At 46.9% G+C, this 24,723-nt stretch overlaps 1 protein-coding gene across 6 annotated transcripts in view; it reads right to left on the bottom strand.

Moving 5' to 3' along the window:
- Positions 1–24,723, bottom strand: part of SYTL5 (synaptotagmin like 5) — a 241,745-nt gene that overhangs the window by 15,924 nt on the left and 201,098 nt on the right. For all 6 annotated transcript variants that reach the window (XR_004539868.1, XM_033948650.1, XM_033948647.1 and 3 more), the window contains 2 exons: positions 23,445–23,547; positions 1,863–2,024 (listed from right to left, as the gene is read on the bottom strand). Coding sequence is in view for 5 of the 6 variants with exons in the window: in XM_033948650.1 (XP_033804541.1) it covers positions 1,863–2,024; positions 23,445–23,547 (265 nt within the window). In the remaining variant the exon portion in view is untranslated. The remainder of the gene's footprint in view (positions 1–1,862; positions 2,025–23,444; positions 23,548–24,723) is intronic.

The raw sequence follows: 24,723 nt of genomic DNA, 5'->3' as shown, positions 1-24,723 counted from the left end.
GGGTTGGTACCCTTGGATGGTTTTGGCAGCTTGTTAATGTTTAACTGTGCTGGGAAATCAGCAGAGAATTATGTCCAGTGGGTTGGAAATTGCATGTATTAGAATTTTCAATAAAAAAATATTGAATTTAGAACCAGCAAGCCTACTTGGCATTTTCAAAAGTATGTATGCTAATTTAACTGCCTTCCACTGCCTGCACCAACAAGGTTCACGAGCACTTTAAATGTGCACAGTTCATACTAAATTATTATCAAATTCACAGCAAACTATGTGCGGGAAAATCGCCATACTGGGTCCATTTAGCCCAGTATCCTCTTTTCAAAAACGGCCAATACAAGTCACAAATACCTGACAGAAACCCAAAAAGTAGCAACATGCCATGCTACTGATCCTAGAATAAGCAGTGGCTTCTTCCATGTCTGTCTCAATATCAGTCTAGGAACTTTTCCTCCAGAAACTTGACCAAACGTTTTTTTTTAAAACCCAGATATGCTAACCGCTATTACTACATCCTCTGCCAATGCGTTCCAAAAATATTTCCTCCTTATTTGATGCAAAAGTATTTCCATGTAACTTCATTGAGCGTCCCCTAGTTTTTGAAATTTTTGAGAGTAAAAAAATTGATTCACTTTTACTCCATGCTGCACCACTCAGGATTTTGTAGACCTCAATCCTATCCCCACTCAGCCATCTCTTTCACAGAGACCCTGCTGGTAGTGGCACAAATGCACAGGAGACGAGTCTCTTTCAATTGAAAGGAAGCTCTGGAAAGAGGAGGCATAGGATGAAGGTAAACACAGATAGACTCGGAAGTAACGGAGAAAACACTTTTTCGAGGAAAGGGTGGTGAATTTGTAGAATGGCCTCCTGGTGAGGCAGTGGAGACAAAAACTGTATCTGAATTCAAGAAACATAAGAATAGCCTTACTGGGTCCATCAAGCCCAGTAGCCTGTTCTCACGGTGGCCAATCCAGGTCCCTAGTACCTGGCCAAAACCCAAGGTGTAGCAACATTCCATTCAGAATCCTAAAGAATAGCAAGATTCTGGAATCCCAAAGAGTAACAAAAGATTCCGGAACTCCAAGGAGTAGCGACATTCCATGCTACCAATACAGGGCAAGCAGTGGCTTCCCCCGTCTTTCTCAATAATAGACTATGGACTTTTCCTCCAGGAATTTGTCCAAACATTTCTTAAAACCAGCTACGCTATCCGCTCTTACCACAACCTCTGGCAACATGTTCCAGAGCTTAACTTATTCTCTGAGTGAAAAAAGTTTTTCTCCAATTGGGTTTAAAAGTATTTGGAACAAGTACATAAGATTTCTAAGGGAGAGAAAGGGATGGTAGATAGTACGGGCGGTCAGACTAGAAGGTATGGGTGGTCTTTATCTGCCTTTTTTTCTGTTTCTATGTAATGAACAAACAAATAATTTGCCATGAACTTTCATTTCCAAAATTTAAACCTATGTTGAAAATTCATTTTTTTTAAATTTGGCATTTAATTTTAGATTGTTAGTGAACATGAGAAGACCGCATTCAGGAAACCAAAACAAAATGAAGGGGTTTTTTTCTCTTTAATATTTAGATTAGGTCTTTCCTGTTGATAATGGCATTCTTTTCATGTTTTAACTGAATTTATTGTGTTTTGTAAGCCACATTGATCTGTTGTAAATTGAGCGATATCAAATTTTAATAAACAATCTAGGAAGAGAAAAATTTTAAAATGTCCCCAATGCCTCACGCGGCAGCAGCCCCCATTAGCACCGTGACGCACAACCTCTCACGCGGACTCTTTGCCCCCCCCCCCCCTCAAACCAGACTGTGTCAAGTTCAACTGCGGTAAATCGGCCGGGATACCCTACCTTGGGTTGCAGGACAAACCATTCATCGTCACGGTTTTCAAAGTCCCGGGAATCCAGGGGAATTTCTACCTCTCCCAGGAAGCTGTTGCGTCCAAACCTGTCGTTATGCCAGACGGAGAGCAGCAGCGTCCGGGTCTCCAGCTGTGTGTGGCTGATGACGTACTATGACCCAAAGGAAAAACAGAAGAGAGAGGGCCAGGTTACACATCAAGAGCTAAGACAATGTTTGTAGGTGAGTTCTGAAGGAATACATTATATTATTAGCAAGAAAGTGAAGTCGGTTACCTGTAACTGTGGTTCTCCATAGTCAGCAGGGGAATGTAGTCACACTTATTGGAGATGAAGTCATACTTATTTGTTTATTCAGTTTTCTCTACTGTTCTCCCAGGGGAGCTCAGAATGGTTTACATTAATTTATTCAGGTACTCAAGCATTTTTCCCTGTCTGTCCTGGTGGGTTCACAATCTATCTAATGTACCTGGAGCAATGGGGGGATTAAGTGACTTGCCCAGGGTCACAAGGAGCAGCATGGGCTTGAACCCACAACCTCAGGGTGCTGAGGCTGTAGCTTTAACCACTGCACCACTCTAGAAATCAAAATGTAGTAAAAGTGAGCCAAGTAAAGAACAATGAAGCCATTGTGACATCACTGATGAGGTTGGCTCTTATTGGTGGAATGAGGCATTGTGACATCACAGTCTCAGCTCTGGTTACCAGAGACAGAAGCTTTATTCAATTTTCTCTACTGTTCTCCCAGGGGAGCTCAGAATGGTTTACATGAATTTATTCAGGTACTCAAGCATTTTTCCCTGTCTGTCCTGGTGGGTTCACAATCTATCTAATGTACCTGGAGCAATGGAGGGATTAAGTGACTTGCCCAGGGTCACGAGAAGCAGTGTGGGATTTGAACTCACGACTTCAGGGTGCTGAGGCTGTAGCTTTAACCACTGCACTACACTTGTTGGTGAAGTCACAGACTGATCCTGGGTGTCAGCGGACTTCACCAGCCCGTGTGCCTGCATAGCCCCTGCTCGTCTCCGGAGAAAGCAAAGTTGCTTACCTGTGTAACAGGTGTTCTCCGTAGACAGCAGGGGGAATGCTGCCGGCCGACACACAAGATCAATCTAGGACTTCACCAACAAGTGTGACTGCATCTCCCCTGCTCGTCTCCGGAGAATCGTTTTGCCATCACAGACTTTAAGGGCTTTCTGTAGTTTGCTGGAGCTTTACTTTGCATTTTCCTTATCCCTGCCAGGTTGCTTTTAGCACAGACTAACAATTAAGTTAATAGATCCCCTCATTTTTCTCTTTAGATTTACCGTATTTTCGCGGATATAACGCGCGCGTTATACGTGATTTTACGTACCGCGCATACCCCTCGCGCGTTATATGCCTGAGCGCGGTATAGAAAAGTTTTTAAACATAGTTCCCACCCCGCCCGACGCCCGATTCACCCCCCCAGCAGGACCGCTCGCACCCCCACCCCGAACGACCGTTCGCACGCGCTCCCACCCGCACCCGCATCCACGATCGGAGCAAGAGGGAGCCCAAGCCCTCTTGCCCGGCCGACTCCCCGACGTCCGATACATCCCCCCCCCCCCCCCCGGCAGGACCACTCGCACCCTCACCCCGAAGGACCGCCGACTCCCCAACAATATCGGGCCAGGAGGGAGCCCAAACCCTCCTGGCCACGGCGACCCCTTAACCCCACCCCGCACTACATTACGGGCAGGAGGGATCCCAGGCCCTCCTGCCCTCGACGCAAACCCCCCTCCCTCCAACGACCGCCCCTCCCCCAATAACCTCCGCCCGTCCCCCAGCCGACCCGCGACCCCCCTGGCCGACCCCCACGACACCCCCACCCGCCTTCCCCGTACCTTTGTGTAGTTGGGCCAGAAGGGAGCCCAAACCCTCCTGGCCACGGCGACCCCCTAACCCCACCCCGCACTACATTACGGGCAGGAGGGATCCCAGGCCCTCCTGCCCTCGACGCAAACCCCCCTCCCCCCCAGCCGACCCGCGACCCCCCTGGCCGACCCCCACGACCCCCCCACCCCCCTTCCCCGTACCTTTGGAAGTTGGCCGGACAGACGGGAGCCAAACCCGCCTGTCCGGCAGGCAGCCAACGAAGGAATGAGGCCGGATTGGCCCATCCGTCCTAAAGCTCCGCCTACTGGTGGGGCCTAAGGCGCGTGGGCCAATCAGAATAGGCCCTGGAGCCTTAGGTCCCACCTGGGGGCGCGGCCTGAGGCACATGGGCCAAACCCGACCATGTGTCTCAGGCCGCGCCCCGAGGTGGGACCTAAGGCTCCAGGGCCTATTCTGATTGGCCCACGCGCCTTAGGCCCCACCAATAGGCGGAGCTTTAGGACGGATGGGCCAATCCGGCCTCATTCCTTCGTTGGCTGCCTGCCGGACAGGCGGGTTTGGCTCCCGTCTGTCCGGCCAACTTCCAAAGGTACGGGGAAGGGGGGTGGGGGGGTCGTGGGGGTCGGCCAGGGGGGGCGCGGGTCGGCTGGGGGGGGAGGGGGGTTTGCGTCGAGGGCAGGAGGGCCTGGGATCCCTCCTGCCCGTAATGTAGTGCGGGGTGGGGTTAAGGGGTCGCCGTGGCCAGGAGGGTTTGGGCTCCCTTCTGGCCCAACTACACAAAGGTACGGGGAAGGCGGGTGGGGGTGTCGTGGGGGTCGGCCAGGGGGGTCGCGGGTCGGCTGGGGGACGGGCGGAGGTTCTTGGGGGGGGGCGGTCGTTGGGGGGAGGGGGTTTGCGTCGAGGGCAGGAGGGCCTGGGATCCCTCCTGCCCGTAATGTAGTGCGGGGTGGGGTTAGGGGGTCGCCGTGGCCAGGAGGGTTTGGGCTCCCTCCTGGCCCGATATTGTTTGGGAGTCGGCGGTCCTTCGGGGTGAGGGTGCGAGTGGTCCTGCCGGGGGGGGGGATGTATCGGACGTCGGGGGGGGGGGGGCATCAGGCTTTCAGGATGGGGACAGACCTTCAAGGGAGGACAGTGCACGGAAGTCAGGGGGGGTGAACGGAGAGTCGGGACAGCGCACGGAAAGTCAGGGCGGGCGAAAGGAGCGTCGGGCATCATGCGCGTTATATGCCTGAGCGCGGTATAGAAAAGTTTTGGTACATATCATCGTGATTTCTGCGCGCTATACCCCTGTGCGCGTTTTACACAGGTGCGCGTTATATCCGCGAAAATACGGTACATTTCAGTGGCTCAGGGCCACAGCAGTGTACATGAAGGGGAGAGTGTGGCACAGTGGTTAAAGGTACAGCCTCAGCCCCCTGCTTCCTTGTGACCCTGGGCAAGTCACTTAATCCCCCCCATTGCCCCAGGTACATTAGATAGATTGTGAGTCCACCGGGACAGACAGGGAAAAATGCTTGAGTACCTGAATAAATTCATATAAACCATTCTGAGCTCCCCTGGGAGAACAGTATAGAAAATTTAATAAATAAATAAATATGATGTGGCGCCATGAAACTTACAAGTTATTCCACACTTTTCTTGATATTTTTCATTTCAATGAGGCAAATGCATCTAGTAAATGGGCACAAGTATAGGGAAACCAAGCCATTGTGACATCACTGAGGAGGTTGGCTCTTAAGACATTGGTGGAATGAGGCATTATGACATCACAATATGAGAGGCTGCTGAAAAGTTATCAGCACAACCAAGAAGAGAATGGTGAGAGTATGGTGCAGTGGTTAAAGCTACAGCCTCAGCACCCACTCTGCCACTTGTGACCCTGGGCAAGTCACTTAATCCCTCCATTACCCCAGGTACATTAGATAGATTGTGAGAGGGGAAAATGCTTGTGATAGATTGTGAGAGGGAAAAACCATTCTGAGCTCCCCTGGGAGAACAGTAGAGAAAAGTTTCTGTCTCTGGTAACCAGAGTGATACTGTGATGTCACAATGCCTCTTTCCACCAATAAAAGCCAACCTCATCAGTGATGTCACAATGGCTTGACTGTCCTATACTTGGCTCACTTTAACTACATTTTGATTTCTAGAGTGGTACAGTGGTTAAAGCTACAGCCTCTGCATCCCAAGGTTGTGGGTTCAAACCCACGCTGCTCCTTGTGACCCTGGGCAAGTCACTTAATCCCCCCATTGCTCCAGGTACATTAGATAGATTGTGAGCCCACCAGGACAGACAGGGAAAAATTCTCGAGTACCTGAATAAATTCATATAAACCATTCCGAGCTCTCCTGGGAGAACAGTATAGAAAATTGAATAAAGCTTCTGTCTCTGGTAACCAGAGCTGAGACTGTGATGTCACAATGCCTCATTCCACCAATAAGAGCCAACCTCATCAGTGATGTCACAATGGCTTGATTATCCTTTACTTGGCTCACTTTTACTACATTTCAATTTCTAGAGTGGTGCAGTGGTTAAAGCTACAGCCTCAGCACCCTGAGGTTGTGGGTTCAAGCCCATGCTGCTCCTTGTGACCCCTGGGCAAGTCACTTAATCCCTCCATTGCCCCAGGTACATTAGATAGATTGGGAGAGGGAAAAATGCTTGAGTACCTGAATAAATTAACGTAAAACCATTCTGAGCTCCCCTGGGAGAACAGTATAGAAAATTCAATAAATCAAAAAAATGAAAGACAGAAACCGGGGCTGCTGTTCTGAATTTTACTCTCTTTGGGAATTCAGAATTCTTTTCACAGCCAAATTAAAGAGTCTCGCTTTATTTATCTCCTGAAACTTTCGCACTGCAAATATGGTCCAAAACCAATCCACGCACATAGCATAGTAGCAGAAATGTTTGAAACTGGACAGGCCAGACCGTTTCCAGTGGTTGTTTACAGAGTAATGTAATGTAATGTAATTTATTTCTTATATCCCGCTAAACTCCGTTAGGATTCTAAGCGGTTTACAGAAAAATAGACAATAGGGTGCATTAAATTATAAGTAAAATAGGTACTTAGAAATTCCCTTACTGTCCCGAAGGCTCACAATCTAACTAAAGTACCTGGAAAAATGACAATTAGTAGAGTAATGAAGAAATAAAATAGAGAATAGATGAGAAAAATAAGAAAATAAACATTCTAATAAGACTACAATGGTCTAAAGGACTTTGAAAGGTTGAAAAAAGAGGGGAGATAAGAAGAGATGCAGAGGGAGAACCGTTGAAGCAATAGAAATTTAAATGAAATTTGAATGATAAAATAAAACAAAATAAGTGGTAAAACAATAAGTGAGATTAAAATTATATCATAAACTAAAAAGAAGAAGTGAAAATAAAATCAAAACAGTCAAAACTGAAGTCCAGCTTGAACGGGCCCCCGAGCCGACCGTTGGTCCGATGGCCGGACTGCAGCCCTCCTCCGTTGGCTCTCCCCTGCTGGAATGGGGGAGGAGCGAAGACAGTGTCGGGTGCCCCACTGGAACGTGCCCCCAAGCCGACCGTTGGTCCGATGACCGGAATGCAGCCCTCCTCCGTCGGCTCTCCCCTGCTGGAATGGGGGAGGAGCGAAGACAGTGTCGGGTGCCCCGTTGGAACGTGCCCCCAAGCCGACCGTTGGTCCGATGGCCGGACTGCAGCCCTCCTCCGTCGGCTCTCCCCTGCTGGAATGGTGTTAGATGGTGTTACAGGGTTTGGTTTTGGTCTTTTACTTTTCCCATCTGTAGCAAATACAGTATCCAATGTAAGCTGTTTACTTGAAGCCATCTGAAATCACTTTAGTTAAACTGAAGGGATTAAATAATTATAAAATCTTTAGTGAGAGTGTCCAGGGAGTCTGTACACGTCATGTTCATTTGCGACCCAACAAGCTTTATTCAGGCACCTCATATAAAATAATAATAATAATAAAAATTAAAAAAAATCTAAAAAAAAATCAGCCGGACACCTAAGATGCGCGAGGGCTTTAACACATGGAATATCACACGCTACATTGCCGTGCGCGTTAGACCTTAATGCCAGCATTGAGATGCATTAGTTCTAGAAGCGTAGCGCTCGGTAATTCCCTGCGTGCGCTAAAAACACTAGCGCACCTTAGTAAAAGGTCTTTAATTGAATCTAATCGCACATACCTATACAGGCTCAAGGCGAAAGTGGGGGAAAAAAAGGGGAGAGATAGGGAGGAGGAGAAAAGGGGAGAGATATTCAGGCAAGAGGGGAGAAAAGCGGGAATTCAGGAGATTATGCATCGAAGAGATGGGTTTTCAGTTTCTTCCGGAATATGGTGTAGCTAGGTTCCGTTCCGGTCGTTTCTGTGAGGTCATTCCAAGTTTTTACTCCTAGGAAGGTTAGCATGGAGTGGAAAACACGTTTGATTCCTAGCAACTCGATGAACGTCATCGGTGCTGGGGCCGTTACTCTTCAACATATTTATCAATGACCTGGAAAAGGAGGCAAAGTGCGAGGTTATAAAATTTGCAGACGATACCAAACTGTGCGGCAGAGTTAGGTCCAGGGAGGAGTGTGAGGACCTGCAAAGGGACCTGGACAAGCTGGAAGACTGAGCAAACAAATGGCAAATGCGCTTTAACGTGGAAAAATGCAAGGTCATGCATATAGGGAAAAAGAACCCGTTGTTCAACTACAAATTAGGGGGGGTTTTGTTGGGAGACAGCAGACTTGAGAGAGACTTGGGTGTGCTGGTGGATGCATCACTGAAGCCATCTGCACAGTGCGCAGCAGCCTCGAAAAAAGCCAACAGGATGCTGGGCATCATAAAGAGGGGCATCACAACCAGGACGCGGGAAGTCATCATGCCATTGTATCGAGCGATGGTGCGTCCGCATCTGGAATACTGCGTTCAATATTGGTCGCCGTACCTCAGGAAGGACATGGCGGTACTTGAGAGAGTCCAAAGGAGAGCAACAAAACTGGTAAGAGGGCTGGAACACTGCCCATACGCCGAGAGGTTGGATAGGCTGGGGCTCTTCTCTCTAGAAAAAAGGAGGCTCAGGGGAGATATGATAGAGACCTTCAAGATCATGAGGGGCATAGAGAGGGTGGATAGGGACAGATTCTTCAGACTGAAGGGGACAACAGGTACGAGGGGGCATTCGGAGAAACTGAAGGGAGATAGGTTCAAAACAAATGCAAGGAAGTTTTTTTTCACCCAAAGGGTCGTGGACACTTGGAATGCGCTACCGGAGGAAGTGATCAGGCAGAATACGGTACAGGGATTCAAACAGGGATTGGACGGATTCCTGAGGGATAAAGGGATCATGGGATACTGAGAGAGGTGCTGGGATGTAACACAAGTATAGAAAGCCAACCAGGTAATAAGTATAGAAAGCCAACCAGGTAATAAGTATAGAAAGCCAACCAGGTAATAAGTATAGAAAGCCAACCAGGTAATAAGTATAGAAAGCAAACCAGGTAATAAGTATAGAAACCCAACCAGGTCGTGCATGTGCAAGACCGGAGGGTTAGGACTTCGATGGGAAGATAGGACTTCAATGGGAAACCAAGGTGGCAAGGGAGCCCCTTCTGGTGATTCAGACAGGTCGTGACCTGTTTGGGCCGCTGCGAGAGCGGACTGCCGGGCAGGATGGACCTATGGTCTGACCCGGCGGAGGCACTGCTTATGTTCTTAAGTTTTCGTGGCGGAATACAGAAGATTGCCGGGCCTTTCTTCTGTGCAGTATAAAATTTGACGTTGTCGCATCAAACGCGATCCTCCCACCTCTAACACTGCCCGTCTGCTGCTGCCCATTAGCCCGACATCTCCGCTGAAACCTGAACATGTCCGCCATGGGTGGCCCTTTTGGTAGTTAAACTACCGACGGCACAGCTTTCGGCTTCTCAGATGCATGCAAGTACCAGTGGCACAAACAGCCCATGTAGCATGACTGGAGCTTTATGAAATACCAACATAAAAGTCTGGCAAAGTCACAGCTAGAATGTAGCTCTTACATGTACACTAGCTCAAGAACCTATGTAAATGTACAAGGCTGAAGTATGTGCATGCATCCTATATAATAAAACCCTAAGCGCACATGCGCACTTAGGATTTCGTGTTCCCTGCCGCTGTGGTGTGTGATCTGTGGCAGCCAACCCAGCGGCAGGGAACATTCTGGTCACTCCCCTCCTCCCGCCCTCATTCACCCTGGAAGCCAGGCAAGCTCTCTCCCTGCCCGTGTCCTCGGCAGGGAACACACCTCGGCCCTCACTCGCCGCTGCCGCTGATCCTCCTATAAAGAGCAGCCTGCGATGGTGGCAAGCTTTAGCGAACCTCGCAGGCCACTCTCCAACTCGGTAGCAGGTTCCCTCTGACGCGATCCCATGCATCAGAGGGAACGTGCTACCGAGGCTGGAGAGCGGCCTGCGAGGTTCGCTCAAGCCAGTCACCATCGCAGGTTGCTCTTTACAGGAGGATCAGCAGCGTGAGAGGAGCCGCCGCCGGCACTTTTAAAACTTGAAACAAAAATCTTTGGCCGCAGCAGGCCAGCCTGCGGGAAGGGAAGGGGGAGGGGCTGAACGGAGCAGGCCAGATCGCATTAAGAGAAGGGAGGGGCCGAATGGAGCAGGACAGCTCACGGTAAGAGAAGGGAATTGCTTCACAGGGACCTGGAGGGGAAGGGAAATACCGCTGCTGCTTCTACAAAGGAAAGTGGGGGGGGGGGGAGAAGGGAGTGGGGGGCGGGGAAATGCTGCTACTACTTCACAGGGACCTGGAGAGGAAGGGAAATACCGCTGCTGCTTCTGCAAAGGAAAGTGGGGGGGGGGGGAAGGAGGAGAGACAGAAAGAAATAGACAGACAAAGGAGGCCAGGGAGAGAGACAGACAGAAATAAAGACAGACAGGGGACCAGAGAGACAGACAGACAGTCAAAGAGTGCCAGGGAGAGAGAGAGAAAAATAGCAGGAGGGAGAGAGACAGAAAGAAAGAAAGGAAGAAAGAGACAGGAGCAGGGAGAGAGACATAAATAAAAAAAGACAGACACGCATATATTCTAGCACCTGTTAATGTAACGGGCTTAAACACTAGTATGTTATAACCTATGGGGCTCATAACTATAAAAAATGTAAAATGTCCCCAAAAAACGCCAAAGTCAGCTTTTGGATGCCCTAATCACAGGGTGTCCAAGTGACTATAATCATAACCGATTCCTGGATGTCTAGCGAGACGTTTCATCCACTGTGTGTTTAGAGTTCCAGGGGGTGTGTTTTGGGCAGGCTTAACTTTGATGTCTTGCAGTGATAACTGAACCTTTTCCAAGAACGTTCTGGAAGGAACTCAAACGTTCAGAGCTAGACCTGTTTTAGAAACATCTAAGATACCCACACTGACCTGATGACCACTGGATACATTAAGATATAACCCCCCCATGTCTCACTAATCCCCTCCCACCCGCCCCAAATATCTGAATGAAATGTCTCTAGAACAGTAGCACTTGGTATGGGAAAGCCTGGTAGAGAATCACGCAAGTGTCTTACGTAACCTGGTAGATGGGCTAGTGAACCTTAGAGAAGAGAACCCAAACCTATAAGGCACTCATGGCTGAGCAACAGATGGAGACAGAAGTAAAAAAAAAAAAAAAAGTCATGTGTTCTTTACCCTATAAGGACGCCATGCAGCATGACGTTATAAGTATTTCAGATGAAAGCAATGGAACAAATGACTTAAGTAAATTGTTATACCAATAGTATTAATCTTCAACCCCAACAAAATCTCCACAAGAAGAAAGAGAGAGAGAATAAATGGAGAAGGGACTTGTTCCCGCTAAGCTGCGCTGGCCTGCGCTCGCGCACAAAATAATACATCGCAGCGCACAAGTTTCTCTTCACAGCGCACACACGCGTCGCAAAGGTAAGGGGAGGTAAGGTAAGGGGACGCATTGGGGGGATTGCACTTCCCCACAATTGCCATGCTTCGGTTCCTCTTCTTCCTTCCTTCCTCCCCCCCCGCGGGACCCTGCGGCACCATCAACTCTTACTCCCTCTAATGTCGGCCCTGCAGCTCCAGACTTCCTCGCACCTTCTCCCCTCCCCCTTTGGATCGCTATTATTTTAAATGTTATAGCCGCGGAGCTGTATCCATCAGTGGAGATGTCTAACCTCGGCCTGCCCCGGAACTCTTACTGCAACAGTGACTTCCTGTTCCTGCCTAGACGGGCGGCTGCTGCAGTAAGAGTTCCGGGGCAGGCCGAGGTTAGACATCTCCACTGATGGATACAGCTCCGCGGCTATAACAGCTCCTGCAGCTCTGCACTTCCCCACAATTGCCATGCTTCGGTTCCTCTTCTTCCTTCCTTCCTCCCTCCCCCCCCCCCCCGCGGGACCCTGCGGCACCATCAACTCTTACTCCCTCTAATGTCGGCCCTGCAGCTCCAGACTTCCTCGCACCTTCTCCCCTCCCCCTTTGGATCGCTATTATTTTAAATGTTATAGCCGCGGAGCTGTATCCATCAGTGGAGATGTCTAACCTCGGCCTGCCCCGGAACTCTTACTGCAGCAGCCGCCCGTCTAGGCAGGAACAGGAAGTCACTGTTGCAGTAAGAGTTCCGGGGCAGGCCGAGGTTAGACATCTCCACTGATGGATACAGCTCCGCGGCTATAACATTTAAAATAATAGCGATCCAAAGGGGGAGGGGAGAAGGTGCGAGGAAGTCTGGAGCTGCAGGGCCGACATTAGAGGGAGTAAGAGTTGATGGTGCCGCAGGGTCCCGCGGGGGGGGGGGGGGGGGGAGGGAGGAAGGAAGAAGAGGAACCGAAGCATGGCAATTGTGGGGAAGTGCAGAGCTGCAGGGAAGAGTGTTGCGGTACCCAGCTGGAGGGAGAAGGAAGATGAGGGAGGGAATTAAAGGAGATGCCAGGGCTTGGAGCGTAGGAGGAAGGTATGCCAGTCTAAGGGAAAAGGAAGGGGGAGATGTGAGAGCATGGAGGGGGAGCGAAAGATGGAAGAAAAGGAAAGGAGAGAGATGCCAGAGAATCAGGGAAGGGGAGATACCAGACTATGAGGAGAGGTGTGGGAGAGGGAAGGCGAGGAGAGAGATGCCAGACCAATGGGGTGAAAGGAGAGATGGAAGGGGGAGGCATACAGTTTCTGGAAGGGGCATAGAAGGAGAGAAGATGCCATATAGGGGAAGAGAGACGGCAGACAGTGGATGGAAGGAAGAGAGTTACAAGAAGATGAGGAAAGGAGAAACCACAGAAGACAAAGGTAGAAAAAAATTTCTATTTATTTATTGCTTTAGGAGACATGTGTCACTGTTTCTGTGAAGCATTGTATGCAGAGTCCAGCTTCTTGCTGGTTCAATTTAACCTTTGTCTATGTATTTTTATTTTATCCCCCCTTTTACAAAACTGTGAAGCGTTTTTAGCACCAGCCTTGGTGGTAGCAGCTCTGATGCTCAGAATTTTATGAGCATCAGAGCTGTTACCTCCGTAGCTAAAATCCACACTACAGTTTTGTAAAAGAGGGAGGGGTTAGTTTGTGATTACATATTCCTTACTAGGCGAAGGTGTTTTCTGTGTTCTGTGTGTTTTCTGTTAGGATTGACGGTGTAGGATTGATCTGTGCTGGTCTGGCTTGTTTAGTTTTACAATGGGTGTATTGATGTACTGCTCACTGCAATATGTAAGATGCTGCCTTTTCCTAGGTACTCATGTGTGACGTGTGGTTTGTTACTAAAAATCATGTTTTTCTTACAGATGGGGGGGGTGCCAAAAAATGATGGGCCCCGGATGTTACATATGCTAGGTACGCCACTGTATGTAAAGATACCAGAAAGCTGGCGTAGCAAAAACTTCTAAGTTTTGAGTATTTAACCCTCCCACAATCTCACGGGCACTCGTTTCAAGTTTATTGAGATTTTGATTTAAACGCAATATCAAATATTTTCAATGCGTATAACAAAAATAAATTTGGGGAAATAAATAAAACCATTTGAAGTCCAGTGTTCCCGCTAAGCTGCGCTGGCGCACAAAATATTACATCGCAGCGCACACGTTTCTCGTCACAGCGCACAATCGGAAGAGGCGTACGGCAGATGGCAGGGCGGCGAGAGGAGAATCGGGCGAGTTGGCTCATAACTTGCTGGCGCCCGATATTTTTGGCTCACGGTGAAAAAAGTTTGCTCACAACACCCGCCCGCTTAGAGGGAACACTGCTTGGACCCCCCTCCATCCATTCCCTAACACATTTCTCACTTTCAGACATCTTCACTTAATTTGAGAGGAAGGTTAGGGCTACTTTAACTAGTGCCCAGAGTTAGGGGTCCAACTGGTCTATTCAGTCCAGAACCTGAAAGACACAGCTTCTTATACTAGGGAAGAAATCTAGACTATTCTGGTGGAAGTAAAGGAAAGAAAACTAGCAGGTAAAACCCAATTTCTCCTTCCTTAGTGCTCTCACCAGACCAGCCCAGAAACCCGTGGGATGTTGCAAAGCAGTGGCCCGGATGGGTGGGACCTCAACAACGCTTCTCAAATTGCCAAATCTCAAGTGCAGAATATGTACATAATGCCATCTCAGTCTGCAAAAAAAAAAAAAAAAAAAAAGGTACAAATTCAAAAGGAAACATCCATATGTTCAGACTGTACAGGTATATTAGAAGCTCAGCTGTGAACTGCATCCGTGACAGAGAAAAACACTCGGGAAGGAGTTCACAAAACTTCATAAGAAGAATAGTGTACGAGACAGTTTTTGTATTTCCTAGAAGCAACTCACAGAAAAAAAGATGATTATAAGACAGCAAGGAAATTTTATAAGAATGCCTTTCCTTTCTGCATAGGTTGATCTTTGCAAAAAAGCAAATTTGATCATGTTTCCCCACTTCTGTCAAAACTTCACTGGCTTCCGGTGATTTCTAGGATTCACTTTAAATGTACCTGCCTAATTTTCAAGATCCTACATGGCATTCTTCCTCCCCTAATCCCACTATCCTGGATTTCTTTGAGACCCGACACTACCAGATCCGCCCACATACTCAAACTATCTTTCCCCTCGTTAAAAAGGCGTCATGTATGCAGGTAAATTAGAGAAATCCCTTTTCTTCAAATTCACTGAGCTTTGGAATAACCTCCCTGCCCCGCTGCGGAACCTAGGCTCATCCCAATTATTCCGAAAGCATCTGAAAACCTGGCTTTTCTCCAAAACGTAAAGCTATCTATTGAAAATGTAAAGCTAGCTATCCTCTTCATAACCTCTAATTTCTTATTATGTCCTTCCCTCCTCATTTATTGAATTACCTGTAAACCGTGCTGAGCTCTATCTTTATGGAGATGATGCGGTATACAAATTTAAGGTTTACTTTAGTTTAGAAACAAAGGAAAGTTGAAGTATTAATCCGTTTGAAAAGTAATGTTTCCAATAGAGGAAAAAGAAATAGAGCGGTCTGCATGGAAACCAGGTTCCTTAAATATATATAGATGTCATGATGACCTTCTAGAGGATGAGAAGTTTGCCAAGTACTTTAAAAAAAAAAAAAAAGCATCTTTCTTGATGTTTAAAAGTCTCCTGAAAGCCTATTACTTCACTATGGCTTTTGACATGGACTGTCCTCCTTAATTTTACACCTGTCATTCTTCTTATGATTAAACTTTAAACAGAGACCACACCTTAAATTCCAATTACACCTCTGCCTCCACTATCCTTACTTATATCCCTTTCCTGTTTACGTTTCTGTATGTTTTTGTAGTGTCTTAATTATTATTATTTTTTTTTTATGTTGTTCTAGAAATATTCTCTCCCCTTCAATTTCATTTTGCCAAACCGCTTTAATTTTATGATGTTTTATATCTGCGGTGTATCAAATAAACTGAACTGAACTGTGTTTCCATGGGCTGCACTTCAAGTGATATTCTGCCAGCCAGTAAGCTTCCCTAGGGAGGCCTCAGTTTTAATATGTGGAGCCTAAAAACCAAATGTTATCAACACTGTTGGCAACTCCTTCCCTCCAAAAGGAGTGGTTAGATTTAGGTTCTGATAACTTTATTGGCACGACAATTTTACACGTGTTCGTTTAAGTAAAAGTGACTTCTCCCTAAAAAACAAAACACAAACTTTGCTGGCTATAGACTTCATTAAGCCAGGATAACTTGAGTTACTCAAAAGACTGAATCCAGTGGCATCGCGAGGATGAGTGGCACCAAGGAAGGTGGCACAACTCCCCCCCTTCACCTTTTTAACTTTGGCACGAGCAGCCACCAACTTATGGCCCGCGTCGGCTTTGGCGGGAAGGAAAGTGTGTGTGTGTGTGTGTGGGGGGGGGGTCGGGAAGGAGCGAGGGGTGGAGAACAGAATATTAAAGATCTAAGTAAAGATTAATATCCAAGCGACCGAAATGCAAGGGACCTGGGGAGAGGAAGAAGCGATATGGATTGCTCTGAAAAGAGAAGATGGAACTTCTATCTACGTGGGTGTAGTCTACAGACCTCCGACTCAATCGCAGCAAATTGATAAGGATCTGATTGTGGATATCCAAAAGTTTGGAAGGAAAGAGGAGGTTCTGCTGTTGGGAGATTTCAACCTGCCGGATGCGGACTGGAATGTTCCGTCTGCGGAATCAGAAAGAAGTAGTGAGATTGTGGATGCCTTTCAAGAGGCTCTGCTCAGACAAATGGTGACGGAACCCACAAGGGAAAAAGCGATATTGGATCTGGTCCTCACAAATGGAGAGAGTATCTCTAATGTTCGAGTGAGTGCTCACCTGGGAAGTAGCGATCATCAAACGGTTTGGTTTGATATAACGGCTAAAGTGGAGAGCGGCCGCACGATACTTAAAGTCCTAGATTTCAAACGTACGGACTTTAATGCAATGGGAAAGTACCTGAAGAAAGAGCTGTTAGGATGGGAGGACATAAGAGAAGTGGAAAGACAGTGGTCTAAGCTGAAAGGAGCGATAAAAATGGCTACGGACCTTTATGTGAAGAAAATCAATAAAAACAAGAGAAAAAGGAAGCCGATATGGTTCTCCAACCTAGTGGCTGAGAAAATAAAGGCGAAAGAGTTGGCGTTCATGAAATATAAAAAAAACTAAGAAGAGGAGAGCAGAAAGGACTACAGGGTGAAACTGAAAGAAGCCAAGAGAGAGATACGTCTGGCAAAAGCACAGGCGGAAGAACAAATGGCTAAAAATGTAAAAAAGGGAGACAAAAATTTTTTCAGATATATTAGTGAAAGGAGGAAGATAAAAAATGGAATTGCTAGGCTAAAAGATGCTGGGAACAAATATGTGGAGAGTGATGAGGAGAAAGCAAATGTGCTAAACAAATACTTCTGTTCTGTGTTCACAGAAGAAAATCCTGGAGAAGGACCGAGATTGTCCGGCAAAGTTACACGAGAAAATGGAGTAGATTCTGCGCCGTTCACGGAGGAGGGTGTTTATGAGCAACTTGAAAAACTGAAGGTGGACAAAGCGATGGGACCAGACGGGATCCATCCCAGGATACTAAGGGAACTCAGAGAGGTTCTGGCGAGTCCTATTAAAGACTTGTTCAACAAATCTCTGGAGACGGGAGTGATTCCTGGGGATTGGAGGAGAGCGGATGTGGTCCCTATTCATAAAAGTGGTCACAGGGATGAAGCAGGAAACTACAGGCCGGTGAGCCTCACTTCAGTTGTTGGAAAAATAATGGAAGTGTTGCTGAAGGAAAGGATAGTGTACTTCCTTGAATCTAATGGGTTACAGGATCCGAGGCAACATGGCTTTACAAAAGGTAAATCGTGCCAAACGAACCTGATTGAATTTTTTGATTGGGTGACCAGAGAGCTGGATCGAGGACATATGCTAGATGTAATTTACTTGGATTTCAGCAAAGCCTTTGATACAGTTCCTCATAGGAGGCTGTTGAACAAACTTGAAGGGCTGAAGTTAGGACCCAAAGTGGTGAACTGGGTCAGAAACTGGCTGTCGGACAGACGCCAGAGGGTGGTGATTAATGGAAGTCGCTCGAAGGAAGGAAAGGTGAGTAGTGGAGTCCCTCAGGGTTCGGTGCTGGGGCCAATCCTGTTCAATATGTTTGTGAGTGACATTGCTGAAGGGTTAGAAGGAAAAGTGTGCCTTTTTGCAGATGATACCAAGATTTGTAACAGAGTAGACTCCGAAGAGGGAGTGGAGAATATGAAAAAGGATCTGCAAAAGTTAGAGGAATGGTCTAATGCCTGGCAACTAAAATTCAATGCAAAGAAATGCAGAGTAATGCATTTGGGGATTAATAATAGGAAGGAACCATATATGTTGGGAGGAGAGAAGCTGATATGCACAGACGGGGAGAGGGACCTTGGGGTGATAGTGTCCGAAAATCTAAAGGCAAAAAAACAGTGTGACAAGGCAGTGGCTGCTGCCAGATGGATGCTGGGCTGTATAAAGAGAGGCGTAGTCAGTAGAAGGAAGAAGGTGTTGATGCCCCTGTACAGGTCATTGGTAAGGCCCCACTTGGAGTATTGTGTTCAATTTTGGAGACCGTATCTGTTGAAGGACGTAAGAAGACTTGAGGCGGTCCAGAGGAGGGCAACGAAAATGATAGGAAGCTTGCACCAGAAGACGTATGAGGAGAGACTGGAAGCCCTGAATATGTATACCCTAGAGGAAAGGAGAGACAGGGGAAATATGATTCAGACGTTCAAATACTTGAAGGGCATTAACGTAGAACAAAATCTTTTTCAGAGAAAGGAAAATGGTAAAACCAGAGGACATATTTTGAGGTTGAGGGGTGGTAGATTCAAAGGCAATGTTAGGAAATTCTACTTTACGGAGAGGGTGGTGGATGCCTGGAATGTGCTCCCTAGAGAGGTGGTGGAGAGTAAAACTGTGACTGAGTTCAAAGAAGCGTGGGATGAACACAGAAGATTTAGAATCAGAAAATAATATTAAATATTGAACTAAGGCCAGTACTGGGCAGACTTGCACGGTCTGTGTCTGTATATGGCCGTTTGGTGGAGGATGGGCTGGGGAGGGCTTCAATGGCTGGGAGGGTGTAGATGGGCTGGAGTAAGTCTTAACAGAGATTTCGGCAGTTGGAACCCAAGCACAGTACCGGGTAAAGCTTTGGATTCTTGCCCAGAAATAGCTAAGAAGAAAAAATTAAAAAATTTAAATTGAATCAGGTTGGGCAGACTGGATGGACCATCCGGGTCTTTATCTGCCGTCATCTACTATGCTACTATGTAGCAGTTAAGGTAACGACATGCATTCAATGCAGTTAGCACAAAAGGAGCCAGAATAAAGCAGAGCAATGCAGATGAAAGCACGAGGCTGGTTTATAGCTTCCTCCCCACCCTTATCTTACACTGTTATTTAGCAAGAAGCATAAAAGTTGGAAATAAAACAGTGCCAAAGTGGAGAAATATCAGTTATGAAATGTGATAATGCTCGTCACAGTGCTTTTTGGATAAATCCCTCCTGACCATCTGGCTTGGTATTCGTTATCTGTTCAGGACAGGTTTGAGAAAGTGAAGTTGCTTACCTGTAACAAGGGTTCTCCGCAGACAGCAGGGGAATGTAGCCACACTTACCCTCCTTCCTGCCCCTCTAAGATATATCTACTGTTTTTCCCTGAAAATAAGACACTGTCTTATATTAATTTTGGGCCCCAAAAACGCACTAGGTCTTATTTTCAGGGTAGGTCTTTTTTTTTCATGTACAATTATCTCTCCCTTCCTCTCCTCCACCCCAATTCTTCCTCTTTCCTTTCTCCCCTCCCCTCCATGTGCAGCATCTTTCCTCCCCTCTCACACGTCCCCTTGTGCCTTTCCTCCCTCCCTCGTGCAGCAGAACCCTTGGACAACTTCAATCCATCCCTTCCTCCCCCACCCCGTGCAACATCTTTCTATCCCCCCCCTTGCGCAGCCCAACCCCCGCCGACACTTCCATCTCTCCCTCCCATTAGAATGCCGCCGACCGCGAGACCGACATACCTTGCAAACGGCAGTGTCGGCAAAAATCTAATCAGGCTGCTTTGCGGCTTTCTCCCTCCCGGGCGTTCCTCTGCCGCGTTGCTGATTTTTGCAGATGCTGCCGTTTGCATAAGAACATAAGAATTGCTGCTGCTGGGTCAGACCGGTGGTCCATCATGCCCAGCAATCCGCTCACGCGGCGGCCCTCTGGTCAAAGACCAGCATCCTAACCGAGACTAGCCCTAACAGCGCACGTTCTTGTTCAGCAGGAATTTGTCTAATTTTGTCTTGAATCCCTGGAGGGTGTTTTCCCCTGTAACAGCCTCCGGAAGAGCGTTCCAGCTTTCTACCACTCTCTGGGTGAAGAAGAACTTCCTTACGTTTGTACGGAATCTATCCTCTTTTAACTTTAGAGAGTGCTCTCTCATTTTCCCTACCTTGGAAAGGATGAACAACCTGTCCTTATCTACTTTGTCTTGAATCCCTGGAGGGTGTTTTACCCTATAACAGCCTCCGGAAGAGTGTTCCAGTTTTCTACCACTCTCTGGGTGAAGAAGAACTTCCTTACGTTTGTACGGAATCTGTCCCCTTTTAACTTTAGAGAGTGCCCTCTCGTTCTCTCTACCTAGGAAAGGGTGAACAAACTGTCTTTATCTACTAAGTCTATTCCCTTCAGTACCTTGAATGTTTCGATCATGGCCCCTCTCAGTCTCCCCTGCTTGAGGGAGAAGAGGCCCAGTTTCTCTAATCTTTCGCTGTACGGCAGCTCCTCCAACCCCTTAACCATAAGAACATAAGAAATGCCTCCGCTGGGTCAGACCCGAGGTCCATCGCGCCCAGCAGTCCGCTCACGCGGCGGCCCAACAGGTCCAGGACCTGTGCAGTAAATTTCTATCTATACCCCTCTATCCCCTTTTCCAGCAGGAATTTGTCCAAACCTTTCTTAAACCCCAGTACTGTACTCTGCCCTATAACTTCCTCTGGAATTGTATTCCAGGTGTCCACCACACGTTGTGTAAAGAAGAACTTCCTAGCATTAGTTTTGAATTTGCCTCCTTTCAACTTTTCCGAATGCCCTCTTGTTTTGTTTTTTTTTTATTTTCTGAAAGTCTTTGTCGCTCTTCTCTGGACCCTTTCGAGTAGTACCGTGTCCTTCTTCACGTACGGCGACCAGTGCTGGACGCAGTACTCCAGGTGAGGGCGCACCATGGCCCGGTACAGCAGCATGATAACCTTCTCCGATCTATTCATGATCCCCTTGTTTATCATTCCTAGCATTCCATTTGCCCTTTTTGCTGCCGCCGCACATTGCGTAGACGGCTTCATCGACTTGTTGATCAGAATTCCCAAGTCCTTTTCCTGGGAGGTCTCTCCAAGTACCGCCTCAGACATCCTGTATTCGTGCATGAGATTTTTGTTACCGACATGCATCACTTTACACTTATCCACGTTGAACCTCATCTGCCATGTCAATGCCCATTCCTCAAGCCTGATTATGTCACGCTGCAGATCTTCGCAATCCCCCTGCATCTTCATTACTCTGAATAACTTCGTATCGTCTGCAAATTTCATCACCTCGCTCGTCGTACCTATGTCCAGATCGTTTATAAAGATGTTAAAAAGCACGGGTCCAAGCACCGAGCCCTTCGGCACCCCACTGGTGACGCTCTTCCAGTCCGAGTATTTTCCATTTACCCCCACTCTCTGTTTCCTATGCTCCAGCCAGTTTTTAATCCATGTGAGTATTTCACCCTCGATTCCATGGCTCGCAATTTTCCAAAGTAGTCGTTCATGCAGAACCTTGTCGAACGCCTTCTGAAAATCCAGATATACAATGTCAACTGAATCGCCCTTGCAAGGTATATTGGTTTTGTGGTCGGTGGCGTTCTAATGTGAGGGAGAGATGGAACTGCCGGCGGCGTGCGGGGGAGGGGGGGGAGGGATCATGGCAGGAAGCGCTGCTACTGGCGACTAGGGCTTATTTTTGGGCTAGGACTTATATTAAGACCTCCCATGAAAATCATGGTAGGGTTTATTTTCAGGGTAGGTCTTATTTTCGGGTAAACACGGTACGTATCTATCTATCTTGTTCAGCTTGGGACAAAACTGAGTATCAAGGGGAGGAGCCACTGAGGGTGGGAGTCCTTGCACATGCTCAGTAAGCCAAAGGCTTACTTTTGCTATGGGAGAGCACCGACACACAGGATCAGTCTAAGGACTTCACCAACAAGTGTGACTACATCGCCCCTGCTCGTCTCCGGAGAACCACTGGCCTAGTGCTTCATCAAGAATCAAACGTATTTTAAGCAGAGCTTAATAAAGCAACATTTAAATGGTTTTAAATGGCTGCTAAGCATTGTGGGCGTTACACTTGCAAATAAACGTACAAGATTCTATAACCGAAATTCTGAAAATCAAAATTTGACACTTCATTTATGTTTGAAGGTATTGCTCCAATCCCATAGTTTGAAACGTTTGTATTTGAAGTGCTTAATGTTTGCTTTATTTTGAAATTAAAAAAAAAAAATAAAAAGTCTGATGGCAATTTTATGGTTTGTCTTTTTCTCACTTAACATTACCATTCCAAAATCTGAAAGGTTCCAGAAACCAAAATATGCCCTAGTCCAGGGATAGGCAAGGAACTTGAAAGCCGGAGCCAGATCAGGTTTTCAGGATATCCACAATAAATATGCATGAGATAGATTTGCATCTCTAGGAGGCAGTGCATGCAAATCTATTTCATACATATTCATTGTGGATATCCTGAAAACCTGACCGGGCTCCGGCTCTTGAGGACCGGAATTGCCTGCCCCTGTGTAACTAGATGCATTTGCCTCATTGAAAGGAAAAGTGTCAAGTGTGGAATATCTTGTAAGTTTCATGGCTCCACATCATTCTCTCCTTGGTAGGGTGAGAACTATTCAGCAGCTCCTCTCCTATTGTGATGTCATAAAGCCTCATTCCACCAATGCCTAAGAGCCAACCTCATCGGTGATGTCACAATGGTTTGGTTTCTCTATACTTGTGCCCATTTACTAGACAAAGGGTAGGCAATTCTGGTCCTCGAGAGCTGGAGTCAGGTCAGGTTTTCAGGATATCCACAATAAATATGCATGAGATAGATTTGCATCTCGAGGAATCAGTGCATGCAAATCCATCTCATACATATTCATTGTGGATATCCTGAAAACCTGACCTGGCTCCGGCTCTTAAGCACCGGAATTGCCTGCCCCTGTGTAACTAGATGCATTTGCCTCATTGAAAGGAAAAGTGTCAAGTGTGGAATAACTTGTAAGTTTCATGGCTCCACATCATTCTCTCCTTGGTAGGGTGAGAACTATTCAGCAGCTCCTCTCCTATTGTGATGTCATAAAGCCTCATTCCACCAATGCCTAAGAGCCAACCACATCGGTGATGCCACAATGGCTTGGTTTCTCTATACTTGTGCCCATTTACTAGACCAGGGGTAGGCAATTCCGGTCCTCGAGAGCTGGAGCCAGGTCAGGTTTTCAGGATCTCCACAATAAATATGCACGAGATAGATTTGCATCTCGAGGAGGCAGTGCATGCAAATCCATCTCATACATATTCGTGGTGGAGATCCTGAAAACCTGACCTGGCTCCAGCTCTCGAGGACCGGAATTGCCTACCCCTGGCCTAGTCCCAAGGATTTCGGATAAAGGGTCTTGTACCTGTGCCTTAAAAGAACAAGAGCAGACATCAAGCCAAATTGGTAACACTGGCAAAAGAAATTGGAAAGCTTCTCTCACTTTTAGCATTTCGTTGAACTCTGGACTGGTGCTGTTGGCCTTGACTTTGGTTTTGCGCTTGCCCTGACGGGACCTGTCTGGAAGGAGGTAAGCCTTCACGTAGCTGTGGATGAAAAACAGACTGTTACCCAAGCACAAAACGACAAGCTTCGATGCCGCTCTTAACAATTAGCTCAAAAGTAGTAATTTTACTAAATGTTTTTTATTAATTAGGATTTATTAACCACCTTTATGAATAGATTAACCCAAGGTGGCATACAACAGGCAGGACTCGACATGAACAATTTGCTTTGTATTTAAAGCATAACCGTAGTAAAAGGATCAATGGGGTGAAATGGGAGGCTGGCAAATTAAACCCTAGTAATAGCAATAATATATGATGGTGTCAGTAATGTTGAACACATTGAAACGCAGCAAACTCCAAAAAATAAATTGCCAACGAAACTTGAAAGAATCCAACAATAAGGCAAAAAAAAAAATGGTCAAAAGTTCCGTTGCAGGGCAGCAAGACCACCGGCACACAAAGGCTCAAAGCAATATATGTACAAGAATAATAATGTTAAAGTGAGGTGCCCTCAGTGCGTGGTTTTGCGGTGTTTCATCTGCTCTGTTCCCGCACCCCCGGACGTTGAATGAAGACTCTTTAAGCTAAGTTGCTTTTTTGATTTTTTTAAATTTTTGTTGGGAGTTGGCTGGGGGGGGGGTTCCTTGAGTGATTGCAGTTTGTGATGCCACTTTTTTTGGTGTTTATTGTGCACTTTTTTGGTATTGCGTTATTTGATTTCAAAACGCACTATGGGTGCCCCGTGATGGTGTGTAGGTGGGGGCTAATTGGCCTCTGCCTTTTCGCTTGAAGCGTTGGAGTTTTTCTCCCGTCGCTTATCCTGCGCACTGAGGGCACCTCACATTAACATTATTATTCTTGTACATATAATGTTTTGAGCCTTTGTGTGCCGGTGGTCTTGCTGCCCTGCAACGGAACTTTTGACCATTTTTTTGCCTTATTGTTGAACACATTAAAACAGCACAGTAGAACATTTATATAATAGATGTACTGTGTTTCCCCGAAAATAAGACACTGTCATATTAATTTTGGGTCAAAAAAAACAAACTAGGGCTTATTTTCGGGGGATGTCTTTTTTTTTTTTTTATGTGTACACAACGATAATCTCTCACCTATCCCCTTGTGCAGCATATTTCTATCCCTCCCTCCCCTCCCCCCGTGCAGAAAAACACCAAAAGCAATTTCATTGTGTTGCATTAGATCTAATCTAAGCAT

The sequence above is a fragment of the Geotrypetes seraphini genome, chromosome 6 (assembly GCF_902459505.1).
Source record: "Geotrypetes seraphini chromosome 6, aGeoSer1.1, whole genome shotgun sequence".
Lineage (NCBI taxonomy): Eukaryota > Metazoa > Chordata > Amphibia > Gymnophiona > Dermophiidae > Geotrypetes > Geotrypetes seraphini.
The sequence above is the reverse complement of the archived record's forward strand: the minus strand, read 5'-3'. Positions and strand labels throughout refer to the sequence as shown.